A 23,139-nucleotide genomic window follows, 5' to 3' on the forward strand; every position below is an offset into this window, starting at 1 on the left:
TTTTTAAAATATATTTAAAATTAGTTCCCATTAAAAAAATCCTTTGATGTATTTATTTAAGAAATATTAAATTAAATATAAATGTATTACATAATAGATTCTAAATCATATACTGATGGCACAGCGCTGTGTATTACATATATTTTAAACCCAAAATGTGTTGCTGGCTGGGGGGGTATTTGGCTGTAAACATATTTCACAGGTGGTACATCACAAAAAAACTGGCAGTACGTTTCTTGAGCAGAAAACAGTAGAAACGGTGGACCTACCTTCTCAGTAAAGGATGCCATTGTTCTTGATTCCAAGATTAATGCTCAGACAGCAGTGAAAATCCCCTGCAAAAAAGAAGAAGAAGCCCATAGTCACACACTGATATCCACACAAACGTCAAAAGGTTTAGTGCTCTTTCAACTGCAGATTCTGACAGTTTGAGGTCTCAGGTATTTCAGGAACTTTCCCACAATACATGTGTTTACAAATGTACTACATCAATTAAAAAAGCACATAAATAAACCAAAGCTACTGCAGCACTATGTATTTAAATGGTACATGATTTGCCATCATGCTTATAATATATTGTTAAATACTTAATGTTCATAAATTATGCACTGGCTGTATTCATTTTAATGTTGTTGTTGTTTGTATAACATACAAGGCCATTATACACAAGATAACTATGTTCACATCAGTTGATTAAAAGGTCAGCCTGGAAACATTCACATAGTTTAATTCCACTATAAATGTGACTTTGTGATGAAGCATTACTAGCATTGCCAAAGTGATAATGTCATTGCACATGTGATTCTTTCAACAGTGTCACCTGTAATAACTACTCATTACATATTAACTTGACTTTCTGAGGCAAGTTAACTTTCGTGTGCGAGAGGATGGATGACGAGCACTGACGTTTAAATACAGTCAAGAGCAAGAGTTTGCTTCTCTCTGTTCTTTTTTAGACGGAGTAAACCGAGAGCTGTACTTATGTTACAAATAACGTGCATCATATTGTGCTAGCGCGCCGTTACCATGACGAGCTAGCTAGCTTAATCGGGAGCTCGCTAGCTAACCTTGGACGGTGCAGTGTGCGGGGAGCTCGCGAGCTAACGGCAGTTAGCTGCCTCGCGAGCCTCCGATCGTTGATAGTAAAGGGTCAAGGAGCTTGACACGCAAAGTGACAGCGTACTGCGCTAAGTACACCACGCCGAAGACACATATTCGCATCGGTGTTTCCTTTCCTACACACGTAGCCCGTGTCACGACTGTCCCCTTGCTATCCCTTCTCCCAAGTGTGGCTTTTTCCATTTTAAACGTTGGCTTATCTTAAACATTAGTTTGGACACGGACGTCCTCTCGCGCCATTAATATGAAATATTCAAATCGGCCCTGTCTCTTTAAGGCCACCACCTCCTTGCCTAAACAATGTATTTAGATGATATTGGTGTAATGGCGATTCATAAACAGGCTTAGTGGCGATGCGGCGGCGGCAAGGCCCAGCGCCCGCGCCTCTCGTACCCTTGTTGCGGATACGAGCGGGGACTCGGTCGCCTGGTGAACGAATGATCCCCATGTTTTAATTCTTTTTCCCTCCCGGCCATCTTCCCCCATTGCTCCTTCGCCATAACATCCACCAAGGAGTCTCTCACCTCAGCCCCGTGTCCCCCTTTTCGTCTCTCTCTCCGCTGCTGCCGACTCTCGGTTCTCTGACTCCAAAATGGCGGTTTGAGGCGCCGAGCGAGTCTGTGAGCTTTGAGTCGGCAGCAACAGCAGAGAGGCGGCCACTTTCTGTTACTGAGAGAGCAGAGACACGACGCCATGGCGAGGGTACAGCAAAGAGCAGGCGTTTTAATCAATCCCAGAGACAGGGACGCTCGCTCGTCGACGTCTCAGAGGACAAGGCTGTGACAATAAATCCCGGCGGTATCTTTAGTTTATTCCCTAACGCATACGTCCGCCCTGCATGCCATTTGGAGCCGTATATGCACATCGAATATAAATACATCGATTAAATTCCGATGTCGATTAATAGCGTCTGCTCGCTGCGAAGATTACCGAACTACGTCTGACGTCATCAGACGGGAACTCCGTTTTAGGTATGGCAAGGCAGCTGGAATACCCATAGTAAAAAAAGTGACAATTTGTAAAGTTATTCTGATGTCAAAAGTTGACAGTGAACCCCAGTATTATATTTTAAGTGACATATTTGTACATATACATGTGATGTATTGCCACTTATAATGGTAATCATTGTGTTCATGGGATTTTTAGGGATCCAAACTATGCTTTCTGTCACAGTAGCCTAAACTCAGGTCTTCCTAAACACAGCTTACACCAAACCATGAACTAGTCATGCTGCTTAAGTATGGAGTTGTTGATACGCTGCTTCAGCTCGCTGATGATCCTTTTATTTTGTACACCTACAGGCAGGCTGTAGAAGCCCTCCAGAGGAACTGCGATGAAGTGTATTGATTTCTCATAATCCAAATCCAGATAATTTGTTAAATATTTATTACTTTCAAACAACAACCAGTTCATCCATGCTGACAAGCTTTAATGATCCACAATTTAATTGAAAAAACAGGGAACATGATAATTCAAAGTTTGATGACCTGACCCACATTACCTGTACAATTAAAACATAGCTGAAGAGCTGAGTGGTTGAACTGAGCTAGGTGGCACAGCTAGTTTCTAAATGCAGGTTATGTTTCCAATCGAAAAAACATGTGCATTACCTAATGCAGTTAATGGATGAATAGTGCATTTATTTTCGATCCTAGCCTTGTCATAATCAGAAGGTTCAGCACATTGTATGCACTGTACAGCCCAAGCAAGATTTTACATCACCGCATCATCTTGTATCATTTCCCAACAATGTCCACCTTTTACTGAACTCTCCCCTACAAAGTGCAAAGGTTGTTAAATCATCTTAAAATACTGCCAACAAAAGAAGTGTATTTCGAGGAGAGAACAATAGACGCTGATACAGTTTTAAATCAGCAGGCACTGCTGACAGGCAATCTGGTGAATGTCTGTTTCCACTGAACAGGTCCGACAGGCGGTGACGCTTTATTCACATATCAGACGGCGGGCCGTAGGAGACCTTGTTCACAGCCAGCTGGATTTCTCCTCCTCGAATTTCTGCGGGTCGATGAAAGGCTTGTCGATGGACTTGATCATCAGTTCGCCGCAGTACACGCACTCGGACGCAATGATGTCATCCATGTCCGATTTGATCTGCTCGCGACTCGTGCCCGCGCTGCCCTTTCCCAGGCTGGACGCGTCTCCTTCGTCCTTGGGCGCCGGGCGCTGTCGAGACTTGGAGGACAGCGTGGTCGCCGCCAGCTTTCTCTGCAGCTCCTCCAGACGACTCTGCTTAAAGGCCGTCAGGTGAGGGGTCACTTCCTGTTAGGTAGAAGAATTGGAGAAAAAAAGAAAAAGATGTATGACTTGAAATAAGTTTCAAACACAAACACAATACTTTTTTTCATAACCCAGTGACTGAACTTAGAGGACATCCTATGTGTGCAGCGGCACATATTTGACATCGTATGGACGTGAGTTACCTGGAACAGGCAGTCGGAGTGGAACATGTGTCCGCAGAGGAACAGATAGAAGGGCCTGTTGAGCAACGGGAAGTCACAAGCGGCACACTTTTCTTGGGAATCCACGACGCCGTATTTGTTCCTCATTTCCTGGATGTCTTCTCGGATGCGTTTAGCGCTCTCCGTGGCCTCCTCCATTTCCTGTTTCAGCTCCTCGATGTGCTGGTTGTACTCCTCCAGGGAGCTGCAGATGGCCTCCTGAGAAACCAGAAAAGTACGTTCATTTGAAGAAATATGCTATTTTAACCATACATCTAATACATGGTATCAACTAGAACGGGCACTCGGTAGAGCGCATACCTTCGCATATCACAAGATTGGGCATTGAATTATGAACATTTTGGCATTAGTTGCATGCCAATTAGATACAAATTGACCGTGCTATGGTAAAAAGAAGATGTTGACCTTTTCATGACCTTGACCCGATTGATCCCAAAATCTAATCAAATGGTCTCCGGATAATAACCAATCATCCCACCAAATTTCATGCGATTCGGTTTAATACTTTTTTAGTTATGCGAGTAACACACATACAAATAAATAAATAAATAAATACACGGTGATCAAAACATAACCTTCCGCATTTTCAATGCGAAGGTAATAAGGGGATTGCAATTGACACCAGTCACTAAAAAAAAAGAAGAAAAAACTATCTGTAAATGTATTATTTATTTGATTGTGTGCATTTTTTCTTAATACTAAAAACAAGAGAGGAAATGTTTGATGACAGACCTTAAAATGGTCGATGGTGACAAAGTCCGGGAAGAAGGGCAGGATGTCTTCGATCTTGAGCAGGTTGCAGCTGGACAGACAGTTCATGGCTTTCTTCACGTCCTTCTCCTCCTGCACCACGTGCCGGGCGATCTTCAGCCAAAGCTTCTTCCTCAGCTCCTCGTCATCCTCGGGCAGGTCGGCGCAGGACTTGGCCAAGTCTACGTCGACCTGCAGGTGAAGAAAGGCATTGGGAAGTCAAATTGGTCAAATTCCGTCAGATTTTGAGAAAAACGAGAATCTAGGGGAAATAATCTCCCACCGCTGGATGATTTCGAGGTGTTTGTACGCATTTACATACACTACCGTTCAAAAGTTTGGGGTCACTTAGAGATGTCTTTATTTTTCAAAGAAAAGCACTGTTTTTTCAATAAAGATAACATTAATCAAAAATACACACTATACATTGTTAATGTGGTAAATGACTATTCAAGGTGGAAACGTCTGGTTTCTAATGAAATATCTCCATAGGTGTATAGAGGCCCATTTCCATCAACTATCACTCCAGTGTTCTAATGGTACATTGTGTTTGCTAATCGCCTTAGAAGACTAATATCTGATTAGAAAACCCTTGTGCAATTATGTTAGCACAGCTGAAAACAGTTATGCTGGTGATATAAACTATACAACTGGCCTTCCTTTGAGCTTGAAGTTTGAAGAACAAAATAAATACTTCAAATATTAATCATTATTTCTAACCTTGTCAATGTCTTGACTATATTTTCTGTTCAATGTTCAATTCATTTGATAAATAAAAGTGAGTTTTCATGGAAGACACAAAATTGTCTGGGTGACCCCAAACTTTTGAACGGTAGTGTACACGGACCACTTACTTGTAAAGCCAGATCCACCGCCTCCTCGTACAGCTCCATAATCCTGTAGACCAGGACGCAGGCCCGCAGGTAGCCGTTTTCGGCGCACAGCCTGAGGGCGTACTTCAAGTCGTAGTGGATGTCCGAGACGTGGATGCCCGCCTGCTCCAGGTACCACAGCAGGGAGTCCGGCTTGTACTTGGCGTAGAGCGACAGCAGGTAGTTGTGGATGGCCTCCTCCGTCACCGTCAGCTCGTACACGCAGAACTCCATGTAGCGGACGGTTTCGCTGATCTGCTGCGTGCTGCCCATCTGGCTGTAGTTCATCAGCGCGGGGATCAGCTTCTTCGGGTCCAGCCGCTTGCCCATCTGGATCCACGCGTCCACCACCTGTTTGGGAATGTGCTGCATGAGCACCGGGGAGAACTTGTAGAAGAGCTTTTGGTCGCAGTGCTTGGAGAGCACGTCCAGGGCGGCGCCGTAGTCGTCGTGCTGGCAGTAGTGCGAGATCACCCGCTCGTAGTCCTGCATGACGACGGAGAAGTACACCATGTCGTCCACGTTGCCGTGGCTGGCCAGCAGGTCGTAGATGGTGCTGCGGTTGTTGTACAGGCACTCCTTGTGCCGGGCGTTGCCGAGGAACCGGCGGAACACGTCGCGCGTCTCCCGGGCGACGACGCCGTCGCCGTCGCTCTCCAGCTGGCCGAGCCGGTTCAGGTAGAGCTCGGCCAGCCAGGTGACCAGCAGGGTGATCTGCGTGCGCTCGCTCGGCTTCAGGTGGCTCAGCTTCTTCAGCAGGAACTCCTTCAGCGCCTCCTCCTGCTTGGCGTCGATGAACTTGAGCGCGATCTCCTCGAAGTAGTTCTGCGTCATGGCGTAGCACTTGGCGCTCTCGAGGTACCGCTTGTTCTGGAAGCAGTGGTCCGCCTCCGCGGCCAGCACCGTGTCCATGCACTCGGGTCGGTCGCGGCAGTACTCTTTGGCCAGGTCGAACTTCGTCATGCTCATGTACATCTGCCAGACGTCCCGGGCCTCGCGCTGGATGTGGTACCGGAAAACCGCCCGCTCCGTGTAGATCCACACCAGCCCGCCGACCGGGTCCTTGATCATCTTCTTGAGGGCGCCGAATTTATCCGGGAACACGTCCTCGTGCACCACCTCGCCGTTCAGCGTGCAGATGGCTTTCACGCGGTCGTGGAGGAGCAGCAGAAAGTGGAACTGGGTCAGCACAATGGAGATGGGCTTGTTGAGACTGAGGTCTATGTCGGGGGTGTACTCCCACACCTGTTTGATTGGGAGGTAGAACATATGGAGAATGAGTATGTCGCCATCTCACTTGATTTTGAAAGTTATTAATATTGATATACAGCCTGGCGGCACAGTACAATAGAGGAAAGATATTTTTAAAAAAATGTATAATCATAATTTGATGTTCGTGATATTATTTTTTTTTCTTCCAAGTTATCAGTAGTTCATATTTGCCTTTTATTATTATTTTTACGATGTCTCTTTCTTTTTTGTTTTCTTTTTCCTGTTCTGGTTTTTGTTGTTGCTTGTACGACATTTTATGTTTGGATCCATATGTGTGTGTACTGTCTGTGTGCCTGTAGTAGTTGGGAGGGGGGGGGGGTTAAAGGGTTCGGGGAGGGGTTAAAGGGTTAGGGGAGGGGCCGTCCAACTCCTCATCTCAGAGGAGCCTACAGACCTCGGTCTTTGGACGGTCCTCCATTCGTACATTTTTTCTGTTGTTAATGTCTGTCAGTATGTACACGTTATGCATGTACTTATGGAAAATAAATTACTTACTTATGTAGAACAAAAAGCGAAGTTCTATTGAAAATTTTAAAAAAACACAAAGACCTTCACCTGCACATCACTCAGCAGGGAATCGGGCCGGACGTAGTCCAGCTGACCGTAGAGGACTCCATTACCCATCATCCAGGCAAACGCCTTCGGGGACGTCCGCAGCTTCGGGGTGTAGAAGGTGATCTCGCTGTAGCCCATGTTGGCCGGGAACTCCTGGAAGCTGGGCAGCAGGTCGTGGTTCTGGCTGAAGATGGAGCTGAAGCCCTGCTGCTCCGACCCCTCGGCCAGCTTACCCACAAACTGGAACAGGCGCTTGCGGGTGGTGGCGATGATGAAGTACTTGTTCTCCAGGCCCCGCTCAACCTCCAGGCAGCAGACCGGCGCGGGCTTCCCATCCTCCTCCAGGGAGTGGACCTGTCCCGGGAAGAGAGTGTGATATTGTTTGTTTGTTTGTGTATTTTATTCAGTCAATCAAATCAAATACAATACAATACTATCCTATATAATATAAAGAGAAAGACTGAAAAGGTATAGGTAGAAGCAAAAAATGCTTATAAATTCCTATCCTAAATATTGATAAGTATAGATAGATAGATAGATAGATATATACTTTATTAATCCCCAAGGGGAAATTTGTCGGAAGAAATAAAAAGAAAATATGTCGGTCAGTATTTTTTTGAAGTAAGGACGATCAACATTTTATTATACACAACATTACTCAGATTTGCATTTTCACATTTTGATGTTCGAGTAGTTCAAATGATTTTTTTGTAAACATCACCAGCTGTGAATTGAAACTAGACACATGACAGGTGACCGCACGTGCTCCGACCTGTCTGAAGTATTGATCCGGATTGGTGTTGAACAGGCTTCCCTCGGTGGCTGAGATCTCCGCCTCAAAGATGATGCCTTGACTGGTGCCGACCAGGACGGGGCCCGTGTTGGTCTCACTGCCCAGCAGCTTGTTCCAGCCCACGCTCTCGATGAGGTGGCCCCTCCAGCGGGACAGACTGCGCACCTTCTGCGTGTTCCGGTTGAGGTACAGACACTCACTGGTGCTCAGGCAGATCAGGAGATGGGAGCCTGCGGCGGGAGAAACATGGAGGACACCGCTGGTAATATGCAACTATGACACGGCAGTATTATACTGTATATGTAGTCGAGTAGCTTTCAATTTGAGTCCTGAAGATGACGCTACACAAGACATGTACATCTAACCATAAAAAACAATGCTGTTACAGATGTACCAGATGTGTGTGTGTTTAGGTACATATGTAGAGATCTGGCTCGGTGAACTGACATGACCTCTTTGTATCTATTTTTATGTATTTATTCTCCTGTACTCTAGGTGGGTGTAGCATTGGGTAGGGTGGGTTTGTTATCTGTTTGTATATGTCCAAAAAAAGATGAAAAACAATGGAAATATCAGTTGAAGTACACGTTTACTGTATTATGTACCTGTCAATGTTTCCAAATAAAAAAAACAATGATGTACTGCATTTTGAAGATATGACCATGTTGCTGTACATTATGAGTACAGTATGTACTTGAGAGAATGCACTTTTTTCTTTTTAAAGAAAAATGCAAACTGCAGATACAGGCTCACATTAGGTCTGATTAGAATAACCCATTTGTGATGTCATAATTATGGCCTACGGGCAATATTTTCAATTGGAAATGCATCATGTGTTTCTGTAATCTCTCACCTGTGGGGTCCAGGAACAGTCTGTGCACTTTACTGTCATCTTTCCTCCCTAACTCGGTCTGATTGGGCTGATCGGGCTTGGCCAAGTCGATCCTGCACACAGCAGAACATGAAACATCAGCATCTTGCGTTCCACATCTCTTTCAGGAGGCTCCAATCAACACCAAGGTAACAACAGTCGAATCGGAACATCAGAGACATCACACGCAGTTGTTAAGTGCTCATCATGACGTCACTTGCCTCAGCAGGGTGTCCTTCCCCAGGCTCATGCACAGCTGATTGTTGCACACGGCGAGGTGGTTGATCCTCTCGGGCGGTGTGAAATCGATCCGCTGCTTGTTGAATATCGGCTTCTCTTCCTCGAGTCTCACGTTCACGAAGCCTAGTCGTGGGAACGAGTGCAGTCAGCTAAATGCCCGAGGTGGTCACGACGCGTCAGCATCCTCACCTGTAAGCGTATCCCCAGAGGAGGGGGCGACCTACCTGAATGTGTGATCCCGATGTTGGCAGTCGACAAGCGGCTGTGCTGCTGCGCACTCTGCCTGGTGTTTTGCGAGTCCTCGTACTCGTCGAGAATTGAAGCCATGGTTCAATGAACCGTATTCCACTTTGTTTCACTGCCGTTAAATGAAGTATACACACATATATATAACGCTATGTGTGTGTGTGTGAAGAGACAATCCTGGTACGACACAGCTAGCTAGCGCTAACTCAACCTCCACCCGTTAAAGGGCCCGCGAGCGCGCGTCCTCTCTGCGCGCGCATCTAAATTCAGAGGCCAGACCTTGGGGTTGTAATATTTTCCGTTGCAGTAAACGCGGGATATATCTGACGTTTGAATCATTCGTGCTGCTATTAGAGCTATCGCGGCTAACGACAGTACAACAAGTCCCGGGGTGGATGCAATGATCAGGTGACACGCGCAGTCATGTGGATCATGTGACCACGGTTGATGCAGTGCGTGACCTCGACGCTAGGGGGCGCAGTTCGTCCAAGTTGAGAGTGAATTGGTTCGTGACGAGACGTTTTAATCAAGTAGCGTGTATTTAAATACACTCATATTCACCTCGATGACGACACTTTTTAGGTGTCAGTATTATTTTCAATGTCATCATTGATTATATATTTACTTTATTCCAGACTCATGATGAGTCCTTAAAGCAACAAACACAAATACAACAACAATGTATACAATACAGTACGAAGACTCAGGTATATTTTATGTATATTCATCTATCTATGTATGTATCTATCTATTTATATATATATATATATATTCATTTATCCATCTATTCATCTTTCTATCGATCTATCCATATATCCATATATATCTACCTATTTATCTATATTTATTCATCCATCTATCTATATATGCCTGTATATCTATTTATCTATCTATTTATTTATTCATCTATCTATCTATCCATATATCCATATCTCTATATGTATCCATGTATCTATCGATCTATCTATATATATATATATTTTTTTGTGAGAACATAAAGATTTATGACAAAAGACGGATATATACATTTATACACAGGGGTGCACATAACTTTTTCAGTGAGTTACTCAGGTGAGTACCGGGAGATGGTGTTTGGTACTCACTCCATATGAAGCGTCAACTTTTGTGACGTCCACCTACGGGAGGGAGGGGGGGGGGGGGTGTTAGTGAGAGTGTGCTCACCAGTGCCGAGAAGAGTTGTTGACCGGGGGGGGGGGGGCATCGGAGGTCTGCGGCGCGCAAGACGGAGAGCCGAGAAATGTTAACGCGACACGTAGAGAAAGAAATTACATGCTGCTGGTTAGAGACGATCAACAACAGACGTATTGGAAGCTCATGAATGCGTTTAAAAAGAAAAACTAATTAATCCTGTAATTTAATCATAACGCGTTAACGCGTTATTTTTCACAGCACAAACTATATATGTATGCATGTCTTCATCGATCCATCTCTGTCTATCTTGTCCTTGTGGGCGTGGCTATGCAAATCGCAACCTGTCTGAGGACTAACTCCAGGTCTCCTCCCACGTCGCCCGTCAGTCAGAAACTGGACAGTCAGCCTGGAGGTGCGTGTGTGTGTGTGTGAGAGAGAGAGAGAGATCACGGACCGTCCTGCAGACTCTCGGTATCTCGTCTTTACATTACATGTCATTTCGCTCATTTAGCAGTGAGAAGAAGCGTTGAACAAGTTTCCCGTGCGGCTCGACATGCCACCTCACATGGATTACTTCTCCCACGAGTCCCGAGTCCCTTCCGCTTGCGGGCTGACCCGGGAGGACGAGCTGGAGCCCGGCGTCATCAGCTGTATGCTGGTGGGAGACGGGGCGGTCGGGAAGACCAGCATGATAGTCAGCTACACCTCCAACGGATACCCGACCGAGTACCAGCAGACCGGCTTTGACGTCTTCTCCGGTGAGGACCTGGGCTTTTTCAATTTAAAATGTTCAATTTAAAATGTTTACATTTATTATAATATAATAGTAAGGTGCCACTAGTATTATTAAGAGTAAGAGTAGCATTAGTTCGAATGAATTCTGCTGCCTGAATTTTTATTTCGTTTAAATGTGTGTATGCATGTTAGTAAGTAAGTTAGTAAGTAAGTAAAGTTTATTTATATTGCATTTATCACAGAAAAAGTGTCCAAAAGTGTCCCAAAGTGCCGAAAAGTAGTCAATTAAAACAATTTGGCAATAACAGGGGCCTCAACATTTCAACAGTTAAAAGAGCAAAGTACAATACACAGTAAAAGATGGTGCAATAAAAAACAAAATAAAACAAAAATGAAACAAAAAAGATTTTAAAAAGTAGGCCATATAATAATTTATTTAACCATGATTGCATGTTGTGTTGTGTTGTGTGTGTGATTTTGATGTTTGACAATTTTTATTTTTTATTTATTTTGAAAAGTGAACTAACTGATTAATGTTATTGTTTTTCTTTCCAACAGGCCAGGTCCAAGTGGAAGGAGCTCCGGTTAGAGTTCAGCTTCTGGACACTGCTGGACAGGTAAGACTGTTTGTTTGTTTGTTTGTTTGTTTGTTTGTTTGTTTTCATCATGACATCACATTGACACGTACACACTTGACTTCTTTTCTTGTGTCTCCAACATGTCGTCTGTTTGCTGACGTTGAGTTCATTGTTTCAAATGAAGTGGCTCAACACATAGTCACATAATGACTCGTTAATACTGGCTTTGAATGTCATGAGAGCTTGAAGTGACTCCATTGCTTCCTCCACGATGTGACTCAGGGACACGGTTTCACCTGAATGCTGTTACCTGTACCCGCCACTAGTGAGTCAGTCTCTCACCATCACTTCCTGTCTTCATTTCAGGAGCAGTTTGATGAATTCCGGGCTCTGTCCTACGCCCACACGGACGTCTTCCTCCTGTGCTTCAGCATGGTCAACCCCACCTCGTTCCACAACATCACCAAGAAGTGGGTCTCCGAGATCCGGGCGTACAATCCGTCCTCGCCCATCGTCCTGGTCGGGACTCAGTCGGACCTCTTGTTGGACGTCAACGTCCTCATCAACCTGGACCGGTCCCACGTCAAGCCCATTCTGAGCTCCCGGGCTCGGAGCATGGCGGAGAAGATCCGGGCGGCGGACTACGTGGAGTGTTCGTCGCTCACGCAAAAGAACCTGAAGGAGGCGTTTGACGCCGCCATCTTTGCCGCCATAAAGAACAACACCAACAAGTCCAAGAAGAGGAGGTCTTCGGACCGACGCACCAAAGCTTTCTCCCGGGGAAGCTGGAAGAAGTTCTTCTGCTTCGTTTAAAAAAAAAAAAACTATGAAAAACAAGACTGCTAACTCTGTGGGTCGTGGACAAAAAGTTGGAAAATGTATTCATCTCCCTTTACTTTCGCTCTGACTCGTGGCAGTCGAGCATCCTTCCCTGTTGAGTGTGTGTTTGGCTGATGTCACTTTGGGATGCCAAATGGTGCAACGGAGGGGAAACGATACATGAGCACGGGGTGGAATTGGGAAGTAACATCTGAGGCGACAGCTGAGAGGATTATGGGCCTGGGTTTCTCACACACACACACACACACACACACACACACACACACACACACACACACACACACACACACAGGGCAGCAGTGTTGTTCACATTATTTTCAAATGTGAATTTTTCCCAGAACAAAAAACATGTGTTTCATGTATAAACAAAAAAATCAAAGTGTGTGTGCTTTTATACACACACACACACAGTGAACTGAGAATCAAAAGGAACAAATAGCAACACGCAGCCCAGGAGAGTGAGCCCAGATCCATTATGTAAATGTGGAGGAATTTGAATGCGTGGCTCTGCTGCAGAGAGAGAGAGACAGAAAGGGTCCGGGGTTGAGCTCTCTGTCTGCCTCCACCGGCCTATTTATATGCGAGAGTTCAGATTGCAGTGCGAGGTGCCCCCTCCTTGCCTGTGTGTGTGTGTGTGTGAGAGTGAGTGAGTGTCAAAGCGCCCCTGGCTAATTTTGGGCCTGTGTGTTGTTTTGGTGTGGCACATTTTGAGTTAATCACCAGTCTTATCACCCCTGGCATATATGTTTGAGTGAAGATTTTTTTTTTTTAAATCACTTTATTTAACAATGCCAGAAAAATCAACACGGGTGATTTGCGGGAACAAATGTCCTCAATGCCGCATCTGAGGTGAAAGGATAACCACGGGAGCGGTAACCTTTTGTTTAATTGTTTTTTTTGTCCCCGTCTCCCACCAATCTGCATCTGTAAAAAAAAATTACAAAATACCAGCACCGCAGGAGGTCTTGATTTTCACCCTGCGGATCCTCTCGCCTGGCTTTTTAATTCGGCCCTCTTTTGTTTACAAGCTCAATACACTCCTTGTGTCCTCGGCAGCCCCCTGTGTACAGAGCTAGACGGCCTCTACTGTAATGTAAGTGGAAGGTAATACACTTTCCTCCTCTTGTGTCTGATGTGTGTACTGAAGTCAGATGTTGCACTCCAGTGTGATGATAACTGCTGATCCAGCAGTTTGTATATAAGTAGAGCCAATAGGCTTCTTATACTTCTTGTGGAAGCCCTCATGTATGTGTTATTCTGTTTGTTAAAACAGGTCATTTGCCATTTATACGTGTAGATTAGATGAGATTTGTGATGCATGTACTCCACGTGTGTTTTGTTCCATTTTCTATCACTGTCACTACTCCTCCATTGACCATCTCCTTTCTCTTACCCACGTGTCTTTATCTTTTTTTAAATTACCCGTGGGAGTGAGATGATGCAAATAAAAGAAGTGCAAATGATCATTTCCGTGTTGCGTGTGTTTTTAGAACAAGAAGAAGAAGAGCAACCGATTGGGGGGGAAATTCTTTTTATTTAAAAAAACAGAAGGTAGGAGTCACTAAAAGCATTTAAAGGCAGGGAGTCCGAATAATCCTCTTTAGCGCTCGGGGGGGGGGGGGGGGGATGCTTTCCCCCGACCCGTCTCTCGGTGCATGGATATGATAAGCGACCTCCGGCTGAGCCTCGGCTCGACCGATTCTAATGCAATCCACATGACTGCTGATGGGGTTTGGCGGCGCCATGCTGGGGGACTGATGGCCGTGTCAGGATTATTTAGAAAAGGGGCCCGGAGAGATATGGGGACAGTGTGATTGAGTCAAATTCACTGATTGAGAAGAAGCCGTGTGCAGCGGGGCTGGTTCGCCACAACAATGGAGCGGGAACAGTTTCTGTAGAACCCCATTGACAACATCGCTGACATATGTCTGAGAGAGAGAGAGAGAGAGATGTAACAAGATGTGTGGAGCTGACGGCTCTGCAGTGTTTTGTTCAGAGCAGCCTGGATGAGTCACACACACACATACACACACTTATCCAGATACATCAGCAATCTGTTTGCCATCAGGCAACAAGCCGTCTTTCTATCAATGGGTTTAAAAGAAACATCCTTCCTCTCAGCCTCGTGACCTCCTACATGGAGGGGTCAGGAAGGAGAAGCCAGCATTTCAGTCGATCTGAAGGGAACCGGACCAAAGATGACCTTTGACCCTCAGGGACCAGTTGGCTGGCTCCACTGGTATTCTAAGAGGGGTGTGAGAGGTACGCAGGAACATAAACAGGCACTGACAACACAGATTTATCACAACTTGGGTCACATTTTTTGCAGCATTTTCCTTATCAATAATAGTGATATTCAGTACGTCAATAAACAAACAGGGAGGCCAAATCTATTTGAGAGAGAAGATAGGCAAAGGATGAAATGAGGTCATTTTCCGGATCGTCTGACTACATGTGTTCCCCCCCCCCCCCCCCGCCTCTGACATCAGACTTTGTTGTGCATGTTTCCATATTCCCAAAATCAATAACAACCCCGTGAGTGACGGACACCTTGATGTTCTCGGTTGTTTTTAGGTGGATCCGAGCAGAAGAAACGTTGCGAAACGATGGCGATTCACATCTTGAGAGGTATTACCAGCCCCCCCCCCCCCCACACACACACACACCCCCAGGGTCACACACTCCCAACGCCATGTCAAAACACAGACGCTTTTGCAGGGTTCCTCCCTCAGATCCAGAGAAGCATCTCAAACTGCATGTTGTCACACACACACACACACACACACACACACACACACACGTGATGCAAACACAGGGGTGTGCAGGATTAGCGCACTCGTTGAGCAATACGTGAGGGCCGTGTCGGACAGGTTTTAGGTTCCCAGGAGCCGAGGGAACCGTCCCTGCTCCTCCTCCTCCTTGTCGTTCCCCTCTCGGGGTAAGTGATCTATTTCTCATCTCTGCACAGGGCCGGTCCTCCTCCTCCTCCTCCTCCTCCTCCCAGGTGTCAGCAGCTAGTCAACCAGCTCTTCCTCTGGCTCTGGGCCAGTTTCACTCTCGCCGGGTTTCACTGTACTGGAAGATTGGCAGGGGAGGCCTGGGAATCAGCAGGTGCACCGACAGGTCTGTCTGGCCGAGGACAAAGCCCATTGGCTCACGACGCGGCGGCTCCTCGGTCATCCGCAAATGGCAGTTTGAATTCACGCTTCGGGGAGGACCTGGAACCTCTTTCACACACACGAAAACACTGTGTGGGGATATTTGATTTGGTCATTGTCCCCCCTCCCACTTCTTTTATCTGTGTGTGTGTGTGTGACTTTCTGATTGTGTGGCAAAGATGAGATTAAAAAATAAGATTGAATGCATGAATGACAAAACATAAAGATACTTTTTAAAAAAGGAAGAAAAAAAAAGCCAATAATTGATTAGAAACTTTATATTTTAAAAACATTGTTATGTATATATATATATATATATACGTTTTGTATATCCCAAAATCACATATTTGTCTCAGAGGTCACTCATTACAATCTGTACACATATTGACCTCCTCTGTCCCGGAACCCCCACCACCCCCCCCCCCCCGAAAAAAAAAACATTTAACAGGGAGAAAAAGGGAAGAAACCATAAGAAGAGCAACAGGGATGGAGAGAAGTTTAGATGTCATGTGTGCAGAATGAACAACACAACATATCATGTTAATTACATATTATTGTATCCCCCCTCCCCTCCTCCCCCTACTTCCTTATGTAATTCGCCTATATGGTTCATTTGCATAGCAACAGCCAACTGTCAGTCCCCGTGAACAAACAAAAAACAACAACTAGAAGAACAACCCATTATTTCTGCCTGAACATAAACTGCCAGTTTCGGTGTGGAGCTTTAGAAGCCGGTGAGAATCGTCCCTCTCTCCCTGACTCCTGCGACTCTGCCCCGAGGCAGCGGCAATTATTGATGTCCCAAAAGTCAACAGCTTTGGAACGCCTCGGCGAATCAGCACACAGACGGAGGAGCACGCGGGAGGGAGGCCGGCGAGCCGACGAGGTCAAAGGTGGGCGCTCGCTGGGGCCTTTTTTGTTTTTTGCCTCACTCTGCAGGACCACTTTGTTGTCGTGGAAACACGCACGGGTCGTTGGATCGGATACACGCCGCTCCGCTAGTGTCGGCGTTGGCTTTCACGCTGAATCCACAAGTCGTCGAGGGAGATAATGGCGTGCGACTGGCCGCCGAGTGGCCGCGCGTGATCAAAGTCGTGCACGTGGCTGATGAAGCGAACCTTGAGGGGGCATTTCCCACAGTCTGGGTGATTACCACTTCAGACGGGTGTCACGATGTCACCGACGACCCAAACAAGACACCCGGGATGCGTTTTGTAGTGTGAGAGGAGAGGAGAGGCGTGTGCTACGCACAAGTAACCCATTACATTGTGACACTTTGGGGTGTTGATTGACGATATTATTCAAAATGGATTTAATTCAATTGAATTCAGTTTATTTTATACATCCCAGTATCACAAATTACGAATGCCTCAGCGGGCTTTACAGTCTGTACACATACGACATGCCTCTCCCAGGACCTCAGGAAAAACTCCCAATGAATAGCACATGAACAAAATAAAATGAACACATCAGCAGGACACGTGACAGACGGAAAATACAAGGACTACTATGAGATGAGTAAATAAGGAAACACAGCCATGGTCATAACTCCACGAAATCCATATGCAACGCTAAGGTCGGCAGAAAGTAACGTGTGCACGGCTTTTATACATGTATGTAGAAGTGTTACAACATGACAAATAATCAATAGACTCTTGTAGGACTGGTGACTCGTGTCTCTTGACTGGTGACTCTTGTCTCTTGTAGGACTGGTGGCTCTTGTGTCTTGTAGGACTGGTGACTCGTGTCTCTTGACTGGTGACTCTTGTCTCTTGTAGGACTGGTGACTTGTGTCTCTTGACTGGTGACTCTTGTCTCTTGTAGGACTGGTGACTCGTGTCTCTTGACTGGTGACTTTTTTCTCTTGTAGGACTGGTGACTCGTGTCTCTTGACTGGTGACTGGTGTCTCTTGTAGGACTGGTGACTCGTGTCTCTTGACTGGTGACTCTTGTCTCTTGTAGGACTGGTGACTCGTGTCTCTTGACTGGTGACTGGTGTCTCTTGTAGGACTGGTGACTCGTGTCTCTTGACTGGTGACTCATGTCTCTTGTAGGACTGGTGACTCGTGTCTCTTGACTGGTGACTCTTGTCTCTTGTAGGACTGGTGACTCGTGTCTCTTGTAGGACTGGTGACTGGTGTCATAGGACTGGTGACTCTTGTCTCTTGTAGGACTGGTGATCTGTGTCTTTTGACTGGTGACTCGTGTCTCTTGACTGGTGACTCTTGTGTCTTGTAGGACTGGTGACTCGTGTCTCTTGTAGGATTGGTGACTCGTGTCTCTTCTAGGATTGGTGACTCGTGTCTCTTCTAGGACTGGTGACTCGTGTCTCTTGACTGGTGACTCTTGCAGTTCTGGCAACAGCTACTAATGTGAATATACTTAATTAGATTATATTGTAACTCGCTCATTACGTGTTGTTTATTGGGTTATCATCAAGTCCCATTCTGACCTAAGTGCAAGTGTTCCTGTGTGAAGAAGAAATCTGATGTAATCTGAGTCACAATCTCATCAACACACTGTCTAGTGAACGACGGGATTATCTTTCCGGAACGTTCTGATTTGAATGAGAAGAGTCGAGTGTCTGTTGTGAGGGGGAGACGACTGGCGTCAATCAGGATGGGTGTGAGATACACATGGGATGTAGATGAAAGACCCTTAAGGCTTTATTCATGTTTTAATTAACCATAACAGACATAGGAACAGCATATGATTTGTTCTTCTTTTTTAACTAAACTAAATATATATATTTAAAGTAATATAAAATGACATTTTGGCAGAATTGATTCGGTCGGGTTATCCAGTATTATCTCAGGATGATAATTGTTTATTTACCAAGTACGTTGCACATTCAAGGAGTTGACTAGGTGAAAGGTTCATAACAATAAACATAGCCATAGGATAAGAAATAATAATAATAATTTTAAACAGTAAACAGTGCAATAATCGAGATATCGTTTAAAGGTAAATATGGTGACTGGTCTTGTCTCTTGTAGGACTGGTGATCCGTGTCTTTTGACTGGTGACTTGTGTCTCTTGACTGGTGACTCTTGCAGTTCTGGCAACAGCTACTAATGTGAATATACTTAATTAGATTATATTGTAACTCGCTCATTACGTGTTGTTTATTGGGTTATCATCAAGTCCCATTCTGACCTAAGTGCAAGTGTTCCTGTGTGAGGAAGAAATCTGATGTAATCTGAGTCACAATCTCATCAACACACTGTCTAGTGAAGGACGGGATTATTTTTCCGGAACGTTCTGATTTGAATGAGAAGAGTCGAGTGTCTGTTGTGAGGGGGAGACGACTGGCGTCAATCAGGATGGGTGTGAGATACACATGGGATGTAGATGAAAGACCCTTTAGGCTTTATTCATGTTTTAATTAACCATAACAGACATAGGAACAGCATATGATTTGTTCTTCTTTTTTAACTAAACTAAATATATATATTTAAAGTAATATAAAATGACATTTTGGCAGAATTGATTAGGTCGGGTTATCCAGTATTATCTCAGGATGATAATTGTTTATTTACCAAGTACGTTGCACATTCAAGGAGTTGACTAGGTGAAAGGTTCATAACAATAAACATAGCCATAGGATAATAAATAATAATAATAATTTTAAACAATAAACAGTGCAATAATCGAGATATCGTTTAAAGGTAAATATGGTGACTGGTCTTGTCTCTTGTAGGACTGGTGATCCGTGTCTTTTGACTGGTGACTTGTGTCTCTTGACTGGTGACTCTTGCAGTTCTGGCAACAGCTACTAATGTGAATATACTTAATTAGATTATATTGTAACTCGCTCATTACGTGTTGTTTATTGGGTTATCATCAAGTCCCATTCTGACCTAAGTGCAAGTGTTCCTGTGTGAGGAAGAAATCTGATGTAATCTGAGTCACAATCTCATCAACACACTGTCTAGTGAACGACGGGATTATTTTTCCGGAACGTTCTGATTTGAATGAGAAGAGTCGAGTGTCTGTTGTGAGGGGGAGACGACTGGCGTCAATCAGGATGGGTGTGAGATACACATGGGATGTAGATGAAAGACCCTTTAGGCTTTATTCATGTTTTAATTAACCATAACAGACATAGGAACAGCATATGATTTGTTCTTCTTTTTTAACTAAACTAAATATATATATTTAAAGTAATATAAAATGACATTTTGGCAGAATTGATTCGGTAGGGTTATCCAGTATTATCTCAGGATGATAATTGTTTATTTACCAAGTACGTTGCACATTCAAGGAGTTGACTAGGTGAAAGGTTCATAACAATAAACATAGCCATTGGATAAGAAATAATAATCATAATTTTAAACAATAAACAGTGCAATAATCGAGATATCGTTTAAAGGTAAATATGGTAAACAAAAAAACCAGATATTCTATGATATATGGTGTACGCTATGTATTTTATTTATTTAGGTTACACTCAGGATGCTCTGGGTTCATATTTTCCAAAGAAGCATATATTTAAATACTAAAAGTAGAGTAAATAATAAAGTAAAAATGGCTCCTGGAGCTGTAACATTGAGGTTTTTTTTTGTCGGTTTGTTGAGCAGCATCTTTAATCCCTGACCAAACCGGAGACGACATGGACCGATAAACAAGACATAACTGCGAATGAGAGTGACAGTTAACCACGTTTACGAGAGAACACCGAGAGTCATTTGCATGTGGGGGACGTGTGCGCTCTGATTGGCTCATGTCTGTGCACTGGGCGTGGCCACGTCTGGGAATCAAGGGGGTGAGCTGTTCTCACAGTGGCGTCGAGGGGGGTAGGGAGGAGCATGGTGGGGGGGGGGGGGCTGTTGTGACATCCTCACAACACACACTTGGTGGCAGTGAAGCGAGTGAAGACGTGATGCAAGTCGACACAACCCTCGTCGGGCCACTCGTCATCTCCCACGCGTGCGTATACGCGCCCGTCCAGTGACACGTGATGACATGAATACTGTACATTGTTGACTGTATTGTTAATACAACGAGCGGGCCTTGGTGACGCGGTGACGTGTCACCGGCTCAGACACAGTGTGCCTGGACTTGTTCAGAGTGGCTGGTTGCTGTCCGGTTACTCAGGGAACAGTAAATATGCGGACTCAGCTCAGTCTGTGTCTCCATCATGAAGGAGGGAGTACATGGGAGAGTGTGTGTGGGGGTGCTGGGGGGTGGGGGTGGGGGGTGGGGGGGCCTTAATCAGCATGAGAAAAAACCCCAAAAGGTTCACGCTGATGAATCAGTGTGTTTGAATATCACCTGACCGCCCGGCGACCCATGGACTCCTACAATCATGGAATCAGGAGGGATCATATACTGTATATAGTCCAGTAGGAGCGGCTCCATTTACAATGAACATCTGTAATTGGCTGGCATAGGTGGAGGGGGGTATTTAGACCCCCGTACTCAAAGGAACACTTTCACATTCTAGGGAAATACAATGTGTTCCCTTTTCGCTGGAGGACGAGATCGATACCGCTCCCCGTCGTTGGTTATATTTTATCACCTTGGCAACAAAGCAATCAAGTGAGTTTACCAGAATGTCTATTTCTATCAGTAGAAACATCACAATGTGACAGCAAAAGTCCTGAATTTAAAATTCAACTCATAATGTACTTAAAGTGACACAAATAAAGAGTACTCATTACACACACACACACACATAAATATATATATATATATATATATATATATATTCTTTTTAAAACATTTTATATATATATATCTTTTTGTATTTAAATCAGGTTGTTTAAACAATTTTACGAAGTTGATGTCGACCTTGAAACACAAAACAATAAGGCAGGAATTTTTTTTATTTTTGAGAACAGTTAAATGTGTTGTGACCTTGTGAAATATTCCCTCTAGAATAGCAGATTTATTCACTTTTATCAAAATGAAAATAAAATGGAAGGACTTAATTCCAGACTAGAATGACTTTTGATGTGTTTTGTATAAAAAACAGTTGTAATATAATAACTCGTAAAATATCTGTCAAATAATGTAGTGAAAAGTACAATATTTCCCTCTGAAATGTGGTAGATTAGGACTGTAAAGTAGCATAAAATATAAAAGTCATAGTGTACAAGGATCTCTCTCTTATTTATCTTTCATGTATTTATATAAAAAGTTATGTTTCTCCCCCAAAAGCTGCTGAAAGCAAAGCGACACATCAGTGACGTCACCGCTCCGCGACATCAGGACGACGGTGTTAATTTATTCCACGTCAACACCCCTGAGTGAGACTGGACCCTGACCCTGTCACGCCACGCTCAGTCAGTGGGGAGGGGACCACGGCTTTGACAGCAGAGCTGTTCAGATGTTTAATGTTTCTATTCCTCAGAAACCAAGAGAGAACCTCAAACACCAGTGTGAGAGACGCATTATAACAGTCTAAATGTACATTTAGACTGTTATATGTTTTTATAATGTGCATATATACCATGTTTATCTTTTTTTCTTACCTGATTCTGATTGGCTATAGATAAATGCAGGACCTTGAAGTAAAAAAATAATATAAAATAGTTTTTTTGCTAAATTTTTACCCAGTATTACACGGCATGTATTTAAATAAATTAAGGTACACTGGTGAGTATTTGAGGTGTGCATTGTAAGATCAATGGTGTAGTCAATAATAAAGTAAAGCTGCATCTTAATCTGTGGCCAAACCTGGAGAAGAGAGACGGACGGCTTCCTAAGACTCGAGATAAGGAGATGATCCACGTGCTCATAAGGGGATAAAAAGGGGGCGGAGCCATGGAGGCAATGACAATAAAACCAACAACACCAAAATAAACATATTTAAAATTTCAAAAAGCTTGTTTCATCATCCTCCTGAAAATGGTACGGGTCTTTCTTTGTTTTTTTGCAAACCAAAAGCCTAGATTTACTCAAAACTACTAGTAGCTAACGTTGAAGTGAATTTACTGACTGTACCTGAATGCATCTCTCTCAGTTTGCATGTACATGTTTACAGAGACGCACACATGTGTTCATATCAGTGACTCACATCCATTTCATGCATTGTTAACACTAAGTAGACTCTAAGATTACAATTCTCATCACATGACATGAAGTTTTATTTCAACGTTTAAACCTTCCGGTTAATCTTCACTTCGATGGATAAGAGGAATAACTCGAGGAGCCTCGGTTGTTGAGAAGATCCTGGTATAGAACACAGAAATACCCCCAAACTTAAATCAACATTACGCCCACGTCACACAGAACCACGAGAAGTCACACCATCGGGGATTCGGGGAAACGTCCCCACGGCTCCATCCTCTGTGTGACATTTGGCACCAGACATTGAAGGCCTCTCCAAAAATACCAAACCCGCGACGACGCACGGATCGTACATTTCTTCACGTCTAATAAATCGTTCCACGCCTCGTATCTCTCTCAAAAACGAGTCTCTTTTCGACCGATTCCTTTCCTTTAAATCAACTTTAAATCAACTTGATTGTTGC

At 44.3% G+C, this 23,139-nt stretch overlaps 3 protein-coding genes across 4 annotated transcripts in view; 1 reads left to right on the top strand and 2 right to left on the bottom strand.

Moving 5' to 3' along the window:
* Positions 1 to 1,759, bottom strand: part of ino80 (INO80 complex ATPase subunit) — a 33,896-nt gene extending 32,137 nt beyond the window's left edge. For both annotated transcript variants that reach the window (XM_056428286.1, XM_056428285.1), the window contains exons 1-2: positions 1,644 to 1,759; positions 270 to 335 (exon numbers count right to left, since the gene is read on the bottom strand). The gene's annotated coding sequence lies outside the window, so the exon portion shown is untranslated. The remainder of the gene's footprint in view (positions 1 to 269; positions 336 to 1,643) is intronic.
* A 731-nt stretch (positions 1,760 to 2,490) lies between these two features.
* Positions 2,491 to 9,583, bottom strand: vps18 (VPS18 core subunit of CORVET and HOPS complexes). The gene is made up of 9 exons (XM_056428704.1): positions 9,177 to 9,583; positions 8,934 to 9,075; positions 8,695 to 8,786; positions 7,821 to 8,071; positions 7,049 to 7,402; positions 5,204 to 6,466; positions 4,332 to 4,541; positions 3,561 to 3,797; positions 2,491 to 3,399 (listed from the first exon to the last, which is right to left on the bottom strand). The coding sequence occupies exons 1-9, from the start codon at positions 9,277 to 9,279 to the stop codon at positions 3,103 to 3,105; spliced, it is 2,949 nt and encodes a 982-aa protein (XP_056284679.1). The 5' UTR covers positions 9,280 to 9,583; the 3' UTR covers positions 2,491 to 3,102.
* A 946-nt stretch (positions 9,584 to 10,529) lies between these two features.
* rhov (ras homolog family member V) lies at positions 10,530 to 13,967 on the top strand. The gene is made up of 4 exons (XM_056428174.1): positions 10,530 to 10,762; positions 10,862 to 11,108; positions 11,644 to 11,702; positions 12,030 to 13,967. The coding sequence occupies exons 2-4, from the start codon at positions 10,904 to 10,906 to the stop codon at positions 12,474 to 12,476; spliced, it is 711 nt and encodes a 236-aa protein (XP_056284149.1). The 5' UTR covers positions 10,530 to 10,762; positions 10,862 to 10,903; the 3' UTR covers positions 12,477 to 13,967.
* Positions 13,968 to 23,139: the final 9,172 nt, after the last annotated feature.

This window comes from Pseudoliparis swirei, chromosome 12 (assembly GCF_029220125.1).
Source record: "Pseudoliparis swirei isolate HS2019 ecotype Mariana Trench chromosome 12, NWPU_hadal_v1, whole genome shotgun sequence".
Lineage (NCBI taxonomy): Eukaryota > Metazoa > Chordata > Actinopteri > Perciformes > Liparidae > Pseudoliparis > Pseudoliparis swirei.

Excerpts from the sequence above, each read along its gene's own strand:
- rhov (XM_056428174.1), top strand. The coding sequence starts at position 10,904 with ATGCCACCTCACATGGATTACTTCTCCCACGAGTCCCGAGTCCCTTCC. Across the intron at positions 11,109-11,643 it reads CGGCTTTGACGTCTTCTCCG|GCCAGGTCCAAGTGGAAGGA; the intron begins GTGAGGACCTGG and ends TCTTTCCAACAG. Across the intron at positions 11,703-12,029 it reads TTCTGGACACTGCTGGACAG|GAGCAGTTTGATGAATTCCG; the intron begins GTAAGACTGTTT and ends TCTTCATTTCAG.
- vps18 (XM_056428704.1), bottom strand. The coding sequence starts at position 9,279 with ATGGCTTCAATTCTCGACGAGTACGAGGACTCGCAAAACACCAGGCAG. Across the intron at positions 8,072-8,694 it reads ACTGTTCCTGGACCCCACAG|GCTCCCATCTCCTGATCTGC; the intron begins GTGAGAGATTAC and ends CTCCCGCCGCAG. Across the intron at positions 6,467-7,048 it reads CCCTGCTGAGTGATGTGCAG|GTGTGGGAGTACACCCCCGA; the intron begins GTGAAGGTCTTT and ends CCAATCAAACAG.